This window comes from Trachypithecus francoisi, unplaced genomic scaffold (genome assembly GCF_009764315.1).
Source record: "Trachypithecus francoisi isolate TF-2019V2 unplaced genomic scaffold, Tfra_2.0 Lachesis_group18, whole genome shotgun sequence".
NCBI lineage: Eukaryota > Metazoa > Chordata > Mammalia > Primates > Cercopithecidae > Trachypithecus > Trachypithecus francoisi.
This window is the reverse complement of record NW_022681463.1, coordinates 67,489,917-67,508,216: the sequence shown is the minus strand read 5'-3', so window position 1 is coordinate 67,508,216 and position 18,300 is coordinate 67,489,917. Positions and strand designations below refer to the sequence as shown.

Sequence of the window (18,300 nt, the reverse complement as noted above, 5' to 3'; positions counted from 1 at the left end):
CTGCTCCTTTGTTCTTCTAATTAATGCAATATTTCACTTAGTGCCATAACTTTACCTAACAGGTTAAAACTTTTAGGTTGGCGCTGATTACTATTTTCCATAGTCACATGTTTTCAAGGGTTAGCCAGGTCTTAAAGAGTTTTTGTTTCAAGAAAGTCATATCATACCATCATCTCAAAAAAATGGGCTTTTTCTAAGTTATAGTATTTAAACCTGAGACACAAAGGGAAAATGCCATGTGATGACGGAGGCAGAGACTGGAGTGATGCAGCTGCAAGCCAAGGAATGCCAAGGATTGCCAAGAACCACCAGAAGCTAGGAAGAGGCAAGGAAGGATCGTCCCCATGAAAGCCCCCAAAGAGAGCCCGGCTCAGCCATCACCTCGATTTCAGACTTCCGGTCTCCAGAAGTGGATGACAATATATTTCTATTGTCTGAAACCACCTGATTTGTGGTACTTTGTAATGGCAGCTTAGGAAACTAATATAGATTTTGGTAATTCTTATTTGTCACAAAGAGTCTCAAATCTAGCATTATTATTGATCATCCTGGTTTGTTAGAGTTGAGATGGAGCAGGAACCCCTCTTAAGGGCCTGCCAGGTGTCCCCCAAGCATGGAAATAAAGGAAAATTTTGAGTTCCTTCAAGGGAAATTCCAGGCACCTAGCTAGCCCTATGAATAAATAAGCAACTTGATAAGCAAGAGAGTAATAGTAGCTTAAAACAATAAGCAAGGAAGTCACAGGATATTTGGTTCCTTATAGAAACTAAAGATAACATCTTAACATATGTCCCTGAGTTGTTCTTCAGAAACCTGGTCCCCCACCAAATGGATCCACTGGCCAGGGAAGGGGGAACTGAGGACTGAGCTCTGACTGCCATTCTTTGTTCTCAATGTCTTCCTGAGGGGCCTATAGGAAGTCACGCCCATGGGGCAAACTTAGCATTCTTTTCTGCTGACCCCAAGTCTTTTGACAAAGCTTTGATTCCTTAATCAATTGCAAATAAGAAAATCTTTAAATTCACCTATGACCTATAAGTCACCCCCTGCCACCCTGAGTTTCAAGACAGGCCACCTTTTTAGGCCACACCATTGTGTATTGATGTACAATTCTGCCCGTAACTTATGCTTTCCTGAAATTCACCCCTGCCTTTAAAAACCCTTGCTTGTAAAGCCATGAGGGAGGTTGGGTCTTAAGCGTGAGCTGCCTCATTTTTCTTGTTTGGTGCCTTGCCTGCAGATAAATGCCCTCCTTTTTCCTGCTGCAAAACCTTGCTGTGAATGTTTGGCTAACTGTGCCAGGTGAACAGACTTCAGTTTAGTTCAGTAAAATGGTGTGAAGGAGATATTAAAATACAATAAAAGAGTAATTCATGATTTACCTCCATTGTGATTTTTAAAAAATAATTCCAAATTTAAGTTTAACCATACAGAAAACAAACAAGTTATTTTCAGAAATAAGTTTTCAATGTTTTATCATATTTGATAGCAGCTTTTTTTATTGGTTACAAAACCTAAGCCCATATACAAAATTAGGAACACATTTAGATGCCTCTTTTGAAAGAACGTTTTAGTCTTTTTAAACTGAGTTTAAAAAAAAATAAAAACAATGCAATTTTTAAACACTGTTTTGAAAACTTAAAAGTGCAGCAATATACTTAGTTTCCTTTATCTACGAAATGGTGCAATTCCAATTCAAAACTGGTGAGGTCACAAATTGAATCAAGGAAATGCATACAAATGTCTGCACTACTTGATGCTAATGTTCACTTAAATGTTAGTTTGCACTTTAAAACATGAGAGGAAATAGGAATCATCACAGTAGAGGCCCAATTTTAATCATAATGTGTGCAAATTTTAAAAGGTAACTGTCAGTTAAGTAAGGAAAGTCCAGAAGAAACTAAACTGGAAGGGGTACAGTTCACAATATCAAGAAGATTTGGACTTTTAAGGGTTTCACCGAAGTTTGTGACCTTAATTAGCTTTTACGTTGTTATTCCTACTTTTAGTGAACACCACGCAGTTTCAAAAATTTAGACTATAGTGTCCAAACAGGATGCAGTTACCATATGAAGCTTTAACTCAAAATTTGGATAAAGAAAAAAAGGCACAATGAACTTCAACTCAATTTTATGTGCACAAGAGTTGAAAAATCTGAGCCACCTTAAAGAGAAATTGATTCTAAAATTTATAAAACCTATAAATAATCAGAGGCCAAACCACTATATTAAAACAGATTCTCTAGCAAGTAAAAATCTTGCAGTTTAAACATACGCTTGTATCCACTTTAGATACAAGACAAAACTCACTCTTTAAAGTGGCTCCACCTTGGCAGATACATATATTTGTAATGAATGCACACCTGCTATGTGTTGTTTATCAGTGAAAACACCCCAGCTGATTCACAAAGCTCTGATGGCATCTGTCTCATCTTCATCACAGTAAATACACCCCCCAATGGATAACTAAATTAGTTTAGATTTTCTATCCCTTCACATCAATGCATTGGAAAATTATACCCAGTAAACAAGAGCAACAATACTATTTCTGTGACAGCACAAATTATTTAGTTTAAAAATTTTCAAATCCATATTCTTTCATTAATAACTGGGCCAGACAATTTACCAAAAGCAATAACTTGACATAGTAATAGGATTTTGCAGAATTACTTAGAGATCACTGCAAATCAGGTTTATGTTAAATAACTGCAAATTACTCCTCTACACAGATCCCTGTCTGAATCTTTTAATATGTGAAGACGCTTTTAGAGTAGGATCTGAATTAACTTTCCCAGTACTCAAAGAATGAAGTCTTATGACACTTCTAAATAGTTGCTGGTTTGTTGCCAACCACATTATCAAAAGCACTGGTTACTAAGTAAAAAATATTTTAAGACTAAATTACAGTAAACATGAAAGCTCCACAGTTTAAACCCAATATAAATCAACCATATCCAATTATCAAATTAAAACAAAGAATATTAACTCCTGAAAGCTGAAAGCAAGATTTTTTAAAAAACATCACCAATGGGTATTTTAGACTTTTGTAGTTTTTTTTTTTTTGTCTTGTTTTTTGTTTTGCTGCTTTTCCTTTATAGTCAGGGACTCTTGCTTTCAACTTAAACAGAAGTTCAAGTCCATAACAGTTTGCAGCTCAGGTAAAATACCATGCACAGCATTTGATTACTTCAAAACAGCAGGAACACACAGGCTGAAGAGAGTGGTCAAATAGGGCTTGCTGTTCTCAAAAATTAGGTATAATGGCAAAAGCATTAATATCCATATCTAAAGTTCTTCCTCCAACCCTGGCTTCTGAGGCAGATAATAAACACATCAATTACTGGTAGATGAAGTACAGTTTTTTTTTTTTAAAACTTATCTGTTTATTCAATAACCAAGTTCCTTGTTTTTAAGTTACTTTTTTTGTGTCAGTTCCACCAATGAAAATCATTTGGCTTGTACTTTAAAATCTATTCTTCCACATAAAGAATATGAAAATATGTTTGTGGAGGACAATGATGGAGGCTCAGATCACACTGCACCTCTTTAGTCTTCCAACTTGTATATGCATCATACCAAAGTGTCTTGATCCACAGCGCACCATTTTCCAAAGGAGTATCAGTGGGCAGCTGACATGTCACCACTATGGAATATTTATTCTAAATTGGAGACTGCAGTTGTCAGCCTGTGGCACCAGGGAACAGGGAAAAATAGGGTAGTTGAGATTGTTAAGGAGAGTTCTAAAACAGTTTAGGAAATCATGCATATGCATTTACAGTCCATGTGATAGTGACTTTTGGCAACTGCAAAGTGACTGAGACATGGCTTGCTTTAGAAGCATCAAAACAAAGAGGCATGTGTGTTTTGGAGCCTTTTGTTGCTGTTGTTCTTATCATTTGGTAGCCATCTGGTGGTGCTTCATATTGAATGTGGGAAAGATGCTGCACTCAACTGAACTTAAAAATTAAATTCTTTTGTTTGAAGGTTGGCTGTTGGATCAAAATTGTAAGTACCTCCTTGTGTTGCTTCAGGAATGAGGCAGGGATCTTCATCAATCTATAAAAAAACAAGAAAAAAATCCTTATTAGGTTATGATACCATACATTATGATGTAAATGGAATTGACTTTTTACCTCTTAGCAAATAATTATACGTGAATGCTTTAATCACCTAAAAATATTCGGATAAATCAATAATTTTAGTAGCAAATTTAACAATTTAAAATTTAACACGTTTCAAAACTGCATCCTTAAGTTTCCATATCTGTAGATTTATTTAATCTATCTGAACATACATCACTTACTATTTCTTCTTAGTTAATAGATTACAAATGAAACAAGAACTGTTTTTACAACTTTACCTTATAATGAAGTTTCAAAGTATTTAAGAGAAAGTGACTGATGGAATGTCTAATAGAAATACAGTACAAACTTAGGTCATCCTAGTAATAAAAGGAAAACTCTCAGTAAATTTACATTGTGTATAGGTTTTCATTTACATGAAGACACACCCTATTTTAATATCTACTTACATCATCACCAGAGAAATACTGATCTATGATTTCAAATGCTAATTTATATATGTCTTCATTTTCATGTTGCTGTAAAACTTCAATTTTCTCCAAACCTGGTTAAGAATAAAATAATCAAAATAACTGGTTAATTGATAAGGAGATACTAATCAAAACCATGCTCATTTTGATCATGGAGAAATCCTAAGGAACTCAGAACACACTGCTCTCCCATTTAAGATGGTGGTTTGTCTAAAAAACAGATAAAACACGGGGCTGGTACTAGTTGGAGGACCAGAATCCCACTAATTTTTTTCCTTCTTAGAAGCCCGTGAGGTACCCGGATCCCTGAGGCAGGCAGTCTAAAAAAACACCCAAACATTCCATTTGACAGAGGGAAGCTGTGGCATAAATATGTAAAGAGACTTATTTCAAGTTATATGGCAAGTTTGTGACAGTACTAGAACTGACTCCCCCACACTGCTTTAATATAATCTTACTAATCCTTTTTTTTTTTTTGAGATGGAGTCTCTCTCTGTCGCCCAGGCTGGAGTGCAGTGGCGAGATCTCGGCTCACTGCAAGCTCTGCCTCCTGGGTTCACGCCATTCTCTTGCCTCAGCCTCCCGAGTAGCTGGGACTACAGGCACCTGCCACCATGCCCGGATAATTTAGAGACAGGGTTTCACTGTGTTAGCTAGGATGACCTCGATCTCCTGACATCGTGATCCGCCCCTAGCCTCAGCCTCCCAAAGTGCTGGGATTACAGGCATGAGCCACCGCGCCCAGCCCTTTTTTTTTTTTTTTTTTTTTGGAGATGGAGTCTCACTCTGTCCCCAGGGCTGGACTGCAGTGGTGCAATCTCGGCCCACTACAACCTCCACCCCCTGGGTTCAAGTGATTCTCCTGCCTCAGCCTCCCAAGTAGCTGGGATTACAGGCTCCCGCCACTACGCCTAGCTAATTTTTTGTATTTTTAGTAGAGACGGGGTTTCACCATGTTGGCCAGACTGGTCTCGAACTCCTGACCTCATGATTTGCCCGCCTCAGCCTCCCAAAGTGCTGGGATTACAGGCGTGAGCCACCGCGCCCGGCCAATCTTACTAATCTTACTGCCTCATAAAATAATTTGTATCTTTCTCTTTGTTTTCCAAATGTTAGTACTTTTATATAACCACAAAATAAGTTTTTAGAACCTTATAATTGGTATAAAAGAGAAAGATTTAAATTTTGAAAAACTTTCTTTAAAAAATGAATAGAGGTCTTATGTCCTATAGCCACAATGAACCTGGGGGAAAATATTTCCAGAACAGATACCATAGAATGCCTTCATTTATATTTCCAATATATTTACTCCACACATCATATACACAAGTTTACCAATTTCAAACTTTAATATTCTTCCTTGAAATGTCTTTTTGAAGGTTATGTTAAAATAGTTGCATTTTTTTCCTTATATACTAATAAACCAGAAGAATGGGGGAAATTGTTGCCAAAGTGCTTTATACAATATTATAAAATATTAATATGTATCCTAATTATTACTCCTATAGACAAAAGTAACTATATTGATAAAAAGCTGAAGAGTAATAATTCTCTAAGTTGCTCAAACTTGCTGGGTTATGAACCTGACTACAATGCTCATTTTTAATTATCTTAAAATATTGAAAAAGCAGAATGAGCAGTGAATTAATAGTAAGAAGATCTGGATTTTAATTTTGCTTCTATCACAACCTACTTCTGTGACCTTGGACAAGACTCCTTAAAATCTCTGGAATAATTTATTCTTAGGAAATCCTCCTGGTCAGGTGCAGTGGCTCACGCCTGTAATCCCAGCACTTTGGGAGGCCGAGGTGGGCAGATCACCTGAGGTCGGAAGTTTAAGACCAACCTGACCAACATGGAGAAACCCTGTCTCTACTAAAAGTATAAAAACTTAGCCGGCGTAGTGGCGCATGCCTGTAATCCCAGCTACTCAGAAGGCTGAGGTAGGAGAATTTTAACCTGGGAGGCTGAGGTTGCGGTGAGCAGAGATTGAGGCATTGCACTCCAGCCTGGGCAACAAGAACAAAACCCTGTCTCAAAAAAACCAAAAACCAAAAAACAACAACAACAAAAAGAAATCCTCCCGGTCTGAGTGTTCTATGATCCTACTGCATTTGTTTTCTCTTAAAAAATAAATAAACAATAGAATATTCATATAAAGTAGTCAATGAAATGTAAAATCTAAAACATGACATTATGATAAACTAAGGTTTAGACATGTTAGTACATATTGAACATGTACATTTAAAAATAGAATTTTAACATGTTTCACATGTCATTACTAAAGAATAATACAGCATGTCAAATCACAATTATTTCTCATTAAAATTTCAAAGTAACTGCCACGGTAATAACTTCGGCATGTAGTTGTGGCAATCATAAGAACGATTACGAGATTGAAACAGTATCTAGGTGACTCAGAAGTCAATAACCTTTTCCAACTATATGAATAGTATTTCCTAAAGTGGGGTCCACAGAATTACATGGTAATAACACACACAAAAAAGTGTTTCATTGTTAAGGAGTTTAAGAAATGCTGGATTAAATAAAGCTTTAAAATTTATGTAGTGGTTGCAAGGGCTCTTAATTTGCTGTCATACACTGTGGCTTCAAGAGAAGTATTAGTGTTTCCTAAAATGAAATGTCAGGCCAGGCACAGTGGACCATGCCTGTAATCCCAGCACTTTGGGAGGCCAAGACAGGTGGATCACTTGAGGTCAGGAGTTCGAGACCAACTTGGTGAAACCCTGTCTCTACTAAAAACACAAGAATCAGCTGGGTGTGGTGGTATGCACCTGTAATCCCAACTACTTGGGAGGCTGAGGTGTGAGAATCACTTGAACTCGGGAGGCAGAGGTTGCAGTGAGCTGAGATTGTGCCACTGCACTCCAGCCTGGGCGACAGAGCAAGATTCTGTCTCCAAAAAAAAACTATGTTGTCAATCTCTAGAAGGTTACACAGAGACCTTCACAACCAGTTTTTGCAAAGTATGGACTACTCTCTTGTGGAAAATCCTCTTGGAATGCAAACATAGTGAATAAAGAAAAGCAACATACTGTGATCATTTAAAAACAACATATCCTAGTAATTTTCTTTCTACTAAGTTGACTTTAAAGAACTAATGTTTCAGAGTTCCAGTGCTCAAATATTCTTCTTCAATCAATCCACTCTTACCTCCACATTCCTCTATTATTTCAGCTATTGTGCTTGCTTCATCACCGGCCATTATCAGAATGTTTTTTAGACCATCTAGAACCACCTGAACCACTTGAGAATCTTTCACTGACAGTAAATTACAGAACGGTGGTATTACATTCTGCTGTACAAGGTACTCAACCTAGACAACAAAAGAGAAGATATATTTTTATTTATATAATTATCTATTCCCCAGCAGGGTGTGATGCTACATGGAAGGCTGAGGCAGGAGGGTATCTTGAGCCCAGGAGTTGGAGGATGTAGTCGTTATGGTCATGCCCGTGAATAGCAACTGCACTCTAGCCTGGGCAACAGTTATCTTTTCCCCAAAAAGAACATAACACAGTCAGCAACTGCTAAACATAAGACAGTAGCATGCTTTCCAGTATTAACAATCATTAACATACAGGTTTTCAAACTCACCTGATCTTTTCTGCCACTTATTGTTAAGTTGCTGATTGCCCAAGCAGCTTCTTTTTGTGTTCCAAAGTCCCCCTGAAGGTTAAAAATAAGAGATCATAAAATGGACTCTATCCAAAAAGTCTTGGTTATTAACAGATTAATAGACACGGTGAACTCATAATATGACCAACCTTAGCAAGCTGATGAATAATCATAGGAATTAATCCAGCATCTATTACAGCTTGAACTTGTTGCTGGTTGCCTGCTGTTATGTTGGAAAGGAACCACACTGCTTCCTACAATTGAACAAAATATAAGGCACCTTTATTTGAAAAATAATACCTTTAATGCCTTTCTATTTTAATATATTTTATATAGACAATAACAAAACCACCTAAATTATGTTAAACAGACTGTATCTAAAAAGTGATTAGGTATACAAAATCTTCCATTTTAAACAAGTAATAAGGAAATTTCCACTAATTATATTTGGGCTCTAATAACCTGGCATTTATCCATTCATTAGTATATAGGCCTACTATAAGCTAGGCATTATTCTAGGAAATGGTGACACAGAAGTGAACAAAGCAGAAATCTTTATTCATGGAGCTTACATGTCTGTGCATTAGCTTCCTCTAAAAGACAGAAATAAATATACAACTGAATTTTTTTTTTTTTCTTCTTTTTGAGATGGAGTCTCACTCTGTCGCCCAGGCTGGAGTGCAGTGGCATGATCTTGGTTCACTGCAAGCTCCACCTCCCAGGTTCAAACCATTCTGCTGCCTCAGCCTCCTGAGTAGCTGGGACTACAGGTGCCTGTCACCACCCCCGGCTAATTTTTTTCTATTTTTAGCAGAGACAGGGTTTCACTGTGTTACCCAGGACAGTCTCAATCTCCTGACCTCGTGATCCACCCGCCTTGGCCTCCCAAAGCGCTGGGATTACAGGCGTGAGCCACTGCGCCCAGCCACTATACAACTGAATTTCTAAAACTACTTAAAAACTACTTCCAATAAAGGTGATTTTTTTTATTTTAAAAACATTTACTCACAAGATATAGTCATTCAAGTATTCCATAGAAATTAACCATCTAACTAGTCTAGCATGGGTCTATATAACATAAATATTCTAAAACTAAAGGATTTAGAAGTCATCAACACGTCTGTGAGCTGTTTATAGGTCAGGATCACATGTGTATCTTCCTCTTCTACAACTGAATTTATTTTGCCATCCAACTGTGGTAAGTTGTTAATAATTGCTGAATCTGTGTTCAGAGTACATGGGTGTTCACTATACTATTCTTGCACAGTTTTTGTAGATTTAAAAAGTTTCAAACAAAAATGCTGAGGGAAGAAAATCAAGTTGGTAACTTCTACTTCCTGGGTCCCATGATGGTCTCAAGATGCAAGTAACAAATTTTCAAGGCAAAAAATTTTTGAAGTAACTAATTGCATGCTGAAGCCGAGACAGCATTTCTATGAAATTTTCCTCTACCACTACAATACCCTCACTTAAGAACATACTGCATCACAGGCCGAAACCTTTCTCTGCTGACTTCTGCTCAGATTCCTCACTTTTCAGTTGTTTCCAGTTATGGAATACATTTAACTAAAAAAAAAAAAAAAAATCACCTATATTGTTAAAAATTTCTATAGTAAAAATAACTGGTCCAGAGTCTGAAAGTCTCTGGCTTCTTTCTCTTCACTGGAACAAATGTATCTATAAAATGTGTTTTTTGACACCATATTTTTCTATAAGAACTCAACAGGCAAATTATAGTCAAGCAACTACATAAATATAGTTATGACGATGAAGAAGAAATGATCAGTTCTGCTGGGTTTGGGTGATGGTAGTATATTAGGCAGACAAAACTTCAGTAAATTAAATGTAAATTTAAACCACAATGAGACACCACTTCACATACACTAGGATGTCAATAATTTTTTTTAATAAAAAATAAGTGTTGGCTAGGATGTGGAGAAATTAGAATTCTAGTAACGTTGCTGGTGGGAATGTAAAACAGTGCAGCTGCAATAGAAAATGGTTTGGTGGTTCCTCAAAAAGCTAACCCCAGAATTAACATATGATCGAGCAATTCTACTCTCAGTTACATATCCAAAGAAATGGAAAGTGGGAACTCAAATAGGTATTTGTATGCCAATGTTCACTGCAGCATTATTTGTAATAGTGAAAAGGTAGAAACAACCCAACTGTCCATCAACAGAAAGATGGAAAAACAAAATGTGGTGTATACATATAAGGGAATATTTATTCAGCCAAAGAAAGAAGTTCTGACACATGCTGCCAAATGGATGAACCTTGAAAACATGCTAGATGAAATAAGCCAGACATGAAGACTTTTTACTAGTAAGTACATATTACACAATTAATAATAAACTTGTCTATGAAGCTTGAAATCTTAAAAAGAGTAATTTTTTATGATCCTTGAATTTAGGCACCTCGTCTTTGGATCCAATCTAATTTTGCTGGGAGATCAAATTTTTATGATCTGTTTAACAAAAATACCAGCCCATTCAAATGGCAGATTTTGTCTGCGCTTTCAAGTGGCTACAATTTAATGATTGTGGCTATGCTCAGTCTATTTAAATAGAAACACAGGTAGTCTAAAAATGTTTTTTACTCTGTGATGATTGAAAAAGGCTGGGCGCAGTGGCTCACACCTGTAATCCCAGCACTTTGTGGGGATGAAGCAGGCGGATCACAAGGTCAGGAGTTCGAGACCAGCCTGGCCAATGTGGTGAAACCCCATCTCTACTAAAAATACAAACATTAGCCAGGTGTGGTGGTAGACGCCTGTAGTCCCAGACTCTTGGGAGGCTGAGGCAGGACAATTGCTTGAACCCAGGAGGCAGAGGTTGCAGTGAGCCGAGATTGCATCACTGCACTCCAGCCTGGTTGACAGACAGACTCTGTCTCAAAAACAAAAACAAAACAAAACAAAAAGTTGAAGAAATACACTTGCAGAGGTGATTTAATAATTCTCATCTTCACTGCAGTGGTTTTTAAGAAAAACATACAAGCAGCAATAGAAATAAGGAGACAGTTAAAAATGAGACATGGGAAGAGAAATAGCATGATGAGGATATTATATGCCTTACCTTATTTATCTTCTCTTTTGGGTGTGATAAGAGATTTGGGAAGTGTGACAGGACATCGCAATTGAGAACAACCTGGGTCTGCTCATCAGTGCCAGTCACTATGTTGCCAACTGCTCGGAGGGCTGCCGTCTAGGGTGGGGATAAAATGTTTTCTATAAATTTATTTGCTTATAAGACTGATTCTATATTTTTCATAATCCTGAGAAAAAGTAAAAATGCAAGGCGTGAATAACACTTATTTCATCCTTTCACAAAGCACCAAGCAGTCTGAGAGCAATTCTGAATTTTAAATAGTCTCTTGTGAAAAACTGAAACTTTATGAAAAAAAAAATTGTGTGAAAATTGGTTGGAAAAAGATTCAAAAAATAAAAGGAAATTAAAATGTTAGAAGTCCAGTTTCTTAAGGCTGGGCATGGTGGCTCATGCCTGTAATCCCAGCACTTTGGGAGGCCGAGGCGGGGGATCACCTGAGGTCAGGAGTTTTAAGACCAGCCTGGGCAACATAGTGAAACCCCATCTCTAACTAAAAATACAAAAATTAGCGAGTGTGATGGTGCATGCCTTTAATCCCAGCTACTCTGAAGGCTGAGGCAGGAGAATCGCTTGAACCTGAGAGGCAGAGGCTGCAGCGAGCAGAGATCCCACCACCATACTCCAGCTTGGGCAGCAGAGCAAGACTCCATCTCAAAAAAATACATATATATTTTAATAAAGGCCTGGAATGGGCACACATTTCCACCTAGAAAGTCACTTTGGTAGAAGTAGGATGAACAGATCTAGCAAGTGCCTACCCCTAATTAGAGTGGGAGAGAAAGTAGAAATGAAATTAGGTTATTGCAAGTATTTGGGGGAAAGATAGAGTTTTTTTTTTTTTTTTTTTGAGGCGGAGTCTTGCTCTGTTGCCCAGGCTGGAGTGCAGTGGCTGGATCTCAGCTCACTGCAGGCTCCGCCTCCCGGGTTCCCGCCATTCTCCTGCCTCAGCCTCTCAAGTAGCTGGGACTACAGGTGCCCGCCACCTCGCCCGGCTAGTTTTTTGTATTTTTAGTAGAGACGGGGTTTCACTGTGTTCGCCAGGATGGTCTCGATCTCCTGACCTTGTGATCCGCCCGTCTCAGCCTCCCAAGGTGCTGGGATTACAGGCTTGAGCCACCGCGCCCGGTGAAAGATAGAGTCTTGAACTAAATCTGTGGTTCCAGATAGATAAGGAGAGACAGATTTGAACCTATATAAGAAGAACTGAAATGATTTTGTAATGGAATGGGAATTGCAAGGAGGAATCAAAATTTTTAGCTTAGGCCATGCTGTTCACTGAAAGCAGACAAGGAAGAAGAGCAGGTATGTGGGAGATGATCATTTCATTTCTGTCTAGTAAAACATGGAAAGCTTGAAGGAGTTATTAGATGGTATGTATAAAGGGTCAAGAACAATTGGCTATACAGGTGTGGAACTCAGCAACGAATCTGGGTGAGATAAAGATTTGGAAATCAACAAAATTAGGCTCAGGGACTAGCAGAAGAAATCTGGAAGATAAGCACTCACAGATAGAATTAAAGCCTAGTTATACAAGTTAACTGGTTATAGCAAACAATTCCATACAAATAAGAAGAATTTAAAAATACTTACTTGAACTTTTACTTCCTGATGGCTCAGAAGGGGCACAAGAAATGGCACAACTCCTGAATCAATAACCATCTGTATCTGCTCATTACCTCCATCTGTCAAGTATGACAGAGCCCAAACAGTGTCTACAAGAATCTATAGGAAACACAAAAGAAAAACCATTTTACATATTTGTTTGAATGCTTTACATGTTCAACACGCCTCAGGAGTAGTGACAGAAAAAGTAAGCAAATTTCATGTTTTAGCTTAGCGGCCAAAATATCTGCTTAGCTGATTAATCTACTAAGTAGAAAGTACCTTACCTGTCTCTCAATGCCTACCTCAGATCATTTTTCACAAAAAATGAGACACAGAACTCTGGGAAAACTTCTATTCCAACTTCTGCATTTATGTATCAGATAGATGAATTTAAAAACAGGCAGAAAAGTAATTCTCCCTGCCCTCACAAATTAGCTACCTAATAATCACATAGAAAGACACTATTTATAAGAATGAGGCGGCCGAGCGCGGTGGCTCAAGCCTGTAATCCCAGCACTTTGGGAGGCCGAGACGGGCGGATCACGAGGTCAGGAGATAGAGACCATCCTGGCTAACACGGTGAAACCCCGTCTCTACTAAAAAATACAAAAAACTAGCCGGGCGTGGTGGTGGGCGCCTGTAGTCCCAGCTACTCGGGAGGCTGAGGCAGGAGAATGGTGGGAACCCGGGAGGCGGAGCTTGCAGTGAGCTGAGATCCGGCCACTGCACTCCAGCTTAGGCGACAGAGCGAGACTCCGTCTCAAAAAAAAAAAAAAAAGAACGAGGCCAACATACCACACTGTTTTAAGTTCAGAAGAGAAAAGAAAGGTCTTCTATATACTCTACTGGTTTTCCAACATATTTAGCAACACAATTTTTCAGACTACTAAAGTAAACTAATAAAAGAAATGACTTAGCACTTTAACTTCATCTGGGGAAAAAATTGTTGGAAAATCTCCTGAAATGTGTCCCCAACTGAAAAATCTGGAGTATAAACCATGCCCTATGCCCATCCTAACTTTGCAACTACATAGAAGAAAACAGGCTCAGAGATCTGGTGATTCATTCAAAGTCACAGATCTTGTATGTGGCATTGCTTGGTGTTGTCACAGAGGAATATAAGCACTGGTTGTAGCTTATGCAAAATCAAGATGTTTCCTATTAGGTCATCCAAATTGAAGACATCATATCTTTTTGTCCTAAAATAATAGCAGGCACCTGAATTCACATACCCTTCAAAAAAGCATATAGATGAATAAATAAAATAAAACCACACATAAAACCCACACCCCTTCAGCATCACTAAGAGAACACTAAAAATTTCCATTACCTGTAAGAGGAGAAAAAAATTAAATTCTAGCTTTTGTCTGGACCTCTTGCCTCAAGACTGTGTAAAAGAGAGAAGAGAAAGGGAGAGGGAAGTCCACTTCAGTGGAAGAGACTATATGGCCTGCAAAGCCTAAAATACTCTCTGAACCTTTACAGAAAATTTTACTGATCCCTTAACTAGAGCATGAGCTTCATTCAACAGATGACTGGGGCACTTCAGCAACAGGATTGATAAATGAGTATATAATATATGTTAATTGTATATCAAGGACTAACACAAACATGGAGATAAGAGTGGAAACAGAATTTGTAAATGTTATAGGTTTCAGAAAAACAGAAATATTGCAACTTCAAAAATTGGAGGATAGAAGCTGGGCCTAAGAGCAGAGCCCACCTACCAGCCCATTTCCCACCCTGGAAGTGAGGAGGCCTCCCCACTGGAGGTGTCTGCAGATGCTGTGTGTAAGAACAAAGTCTGGCTACTGCCCAGCCTGGCAGTAACAGGTAACTAGATTTATCTAGAAACAGGGGTCTCATAACACCAGTATGTGTAGGCTACAATGGAAAATAACCCTTCATACCAAGATCCAGGAATTTCTCAAAAGAGAAAAGACAGTCAATAGATGCCAATATTGAGATGACACAGATATTGGAATTATCTGACAAGGACTTGATAAGATTTTAAAGTAACTATCATAAAAATGCACTGGTGAACAATTATGAACACATTTGAAACAAATTTAAAATGGGAATTCTCAGCAAAAAACCTGACATGAAGGGGGGGGGGGAAGAAATCAATGAACCCAAAGATACTTCAATAGAAATCATCCAAACTGAACAACAGAAAAAAAAAAAAAAAAAAAAAGATTAAAGAGAAATTAACTCTCAGGAATTTCCAGCACAATAAAAATAGATCTAATATTTGTGTCTTCAGAGTCCCTACAAGGAAAGGAAGAGCTGAAAAAAATGTGAAGAAACATATTCCAAATTTGGCAAAATAGGTAAGTCTAGCATCAGATTAAAAAAATGGGAGGCTGAGGCAAGAGAAGAGAAAATAGAATAAGCTCATGCATCACTGCACAGGTAAGAGATAGAAGTTAAAAAACATCATTTTTGGCCGGGCGCGGTGGCTCAAGCCTGTAATCCCAGCACTTTGGGAGGCCGAGACGGGCGGATCACGAGGTCAGGAGATCAAGACCATCCTGGCTAACACTGTGAAACCCCATCTCTACTAAAAAATACAAAAAACTAGCCGGGCGAGGTGGCGGGCGCCTGTAGTCCCAGCTACTCGGGAGGCTGAGGCAGGAGAATGGCGGGAACCCGGGAGGCGGAGCTTGCAGTGAGCTGAGATCCGGCCACTGCACTCCAGCCCCGGCGACAGGGTGAGACTCCGTCTCCAAAAAAAAAAAAAAAAAAAAACCATATCATTTTTAACTGTCAAAACAGATAGTAAAAAAGGAGCATTAAAAAGGTGTAAGAATAAAGGTAACCACTAGAACAAAAATACAAACTTCCCCAAATACCAAAAGAAAATTGAAAAAGATAAAAGTATGCTAAGCAGAGAAAAAAAAACACACAGAAATTATTTCACAAAGTGACAGTTCAAATCAATCTATCAACCTATGTGAATGGGCCTAACTCACCTATTTTAAAAAAAAAAGATTTTCCAATTGGCTCTGGCTCTCAAAACTCAATTCCATGCTGTATACAAGAGACACACATAAAACAAAGAATTTGGAAAGGCTAAAAATAAAGGGATGAGCAAAAGTATGCCAAATAAAAGATAAAAAGAAAGCTGAGGTTGTAATCCTGTAAAAAGACCAGTAGAATTTAAGCTAAAAAGCATTACAAAGGAAAAAGGATACTATACAAAGTTAAATCCCACAAATTATCATGAAAATACAACAATTATAAACATCTATTAATCAAATAATCTTGCAATCACTGTTTTAAAGCAGAGAATAAACATACACACAAATATATGCAAAAACATACTAATAATAGGTTTTAACATACTATTGTCATATGAGAGAAGTCAAATTGGCAAAAAATGAAGATATAACTCTTATGAATGTATATTGAACTTTATACTCCAATAATGGCAACTTGCACATGTACAAATATCACATTAGGCTCAAAGAAAACATTAATAAATTACCTAAGTCAGAAACATTATAAGCCTATCACAAGGCAATAAAATTATACATTAATAAAATGAAAACCGGCCAGGCGCGGTGGCTCACGCCTGTAAGCCCAGCATTTTGGATGGTTGAGGCAGGTGGATCTCCTGAGGTCAGGAGTTTGAGACCAACCTAACCAACATGGAGAAACTCGTCTCTACTAAAAACACAAAATTAGCAGGGCATGGGGGTACATGCCTATGATCCCACCTACTCGGGAGGCTGAGGCAAGAGAATTGCTTGAACCCGGGAGGCAACGGTTGCACTGAGCCAAGATTGTGCCACTGCACTCCAGCCTGGGTGACTGAGCCAGATTCTGTCTCAAAATAATAAGATAAAATAAAATAAAATTAAAATTAAATTAAATAAAAAAACCAAAAAGGCCTTTCTATACAGAAATGTAATAGCCTTATATTAAACAGCTCTTGGGTGAAAAAAAATACACACACACAAAAAAAATCCAACAACAAAATTTCTATTTTCTCTTTTTGAGACAGTCTCACTCTGTCACGCCGACTGGGGTATAGTGGCGCAATCTTGGCTCACTGCAACCTCTGCCTCCTGAGTTCAAATGATTCTCCTGCCTCAGCCTCCCATGTAGCTGGGATTACAGGCGCGCGCCATCACACCCAGCTAATTTTTGTGTTTTTAGTAGAAATGAGGTTTTACCATGTTGGCCAGGCTGGTCTCAAACTCCTGACCTCAGGTGATCTGCCCACCTCAGCCTCCCAAAGTGCTGGAATTACAGGCATGAGCCAAAATGCCTGGCCTAAACTCAACAAAATTTCTAAAAAGTTAAAACAAAAATGCCACACATCAGAATCTATGAGGTATATTTAAAACAGTGATTAAAGGAAAATTCATAGCCTTAAAAATTTATACAAATGTGTCTGAACCCATAGAATGCACAACAGCAAGAGTGAATGAACCACAGTGTAAACTACGGATCTTGGGTAATTATGATGTGTCAATGAAAAATACAGAAGTAGGCCGGGCGCGGTGGCTCAAGCCTGTAATCCCAGCACTTTGGGAGGCCGAGACGGGCGGATCACGAGGTCAGGCGATCGAGACCATCCTGGCTAACACGGTGAAACCCCGTCTCTACTAAAAATACAAAAACTAGCCGGGCGAGGTGGCGGGCGCCTGTAGTCCCAGCTACTCGGGAGGCTGAGGCAGGAGAATGGCGTAAACCCGGGAGGCAGAGCTTGCAGTGAGCTGAGATCTGGCCACTGCACTCCAGTCCGGGCGACAGAGCGAGACTCTGCCTCAAAAAAAAAAAAAAAAAAAAAAAAAGAAAAATACAGAAGTAATGAGATAAAGAACAGAAAAATCACAGATCTAGCTAATAAACTGAAACCCTGGTTCTCTGAAACAAAACAAAACAAAACAAAACACAAAAAACTAAGAAACACAGAAAAAGTCCTACCTAATCTAATTAGAAAAGAGCAGGGAAGGGGAACAAATACACAAAATGAGAAATGACAATAACCCTTAAAATAATAAACTAGAGGCCGGGCGCGGTGGCTCAAACCTGTAATCCCAGCACTTTGGGAGGCCGAGACGGGCGGATCACGAGGTCAGGAGATCGAGACCATCCTGGCGAACACAGTGAAACCCCGTCTCTACTAAAAAATACAAAAAACTAGCCGGGCGATGTGGTGGGCGCCTGTAGTCCCAGCTACTCGGGAGGCTGAGGCAGGAGAATGGTGTAAACCCAGGAGGCGGAGCTTGCAGTGAGCTGAGATCTGGCCACTGCACTCCAGCCTGGGTGACAGAGAGAGACTCCGTCTCAAAAATAAATAAATAAATAAATAAATAAACTAGAACAAAACCCATATAACAACTACCCTGCACACTTTAATGCAAGTAAATGTAGATGCAGTGAA

At 38.6% G+C, this 18,300-nt stretch overlaps 1 protein-coding gene across 1 annotated transcript in view; it reads right to left on the bottom strand.

Moving 5' to 3' along the window:
- Nucleotides 1–1,476: 1,476 nt before the first annotated feature.
- The window catches only part of KPNA3 (karyopherin subunit alpha 3), a 99,040-nt gene continuing 82,216 nt past the window's right edge, over nt 1,477–18,300 (bottom strand). The window contains exons 11-17 of the mRNA XM_033176857.1: nt 12,891–13,022; nt 11,268–11,396; nt 8,340–8,444; nt 8,170–8,241; nt 7,726–7,888; nt 4,531–4,625; nt 1,477–4,055 (exon numbers count right to left, since the gene is read on the bottom strand). Coding sequence (XP_033032748.1) covers nt 3,957–4,055; nt 4,531–4,625; nt 7,726–7,888; nt 8,170–8,241; nt 8,340–8,444; nt 11,268–11,396; nt 12,891–13,022 — 795 coding nt within the window. The 3' untranslated portion in view covers nt 1,477–3,956. The remainder of the gene's footprint in view (nt 4,056–4,530; nt 4,626–7,725; nt 7,889–8,169; nt 8,242–8,339; nt 8,445–11,267; nt 11,397–12,890; nt 13,023–18,300) is intronic.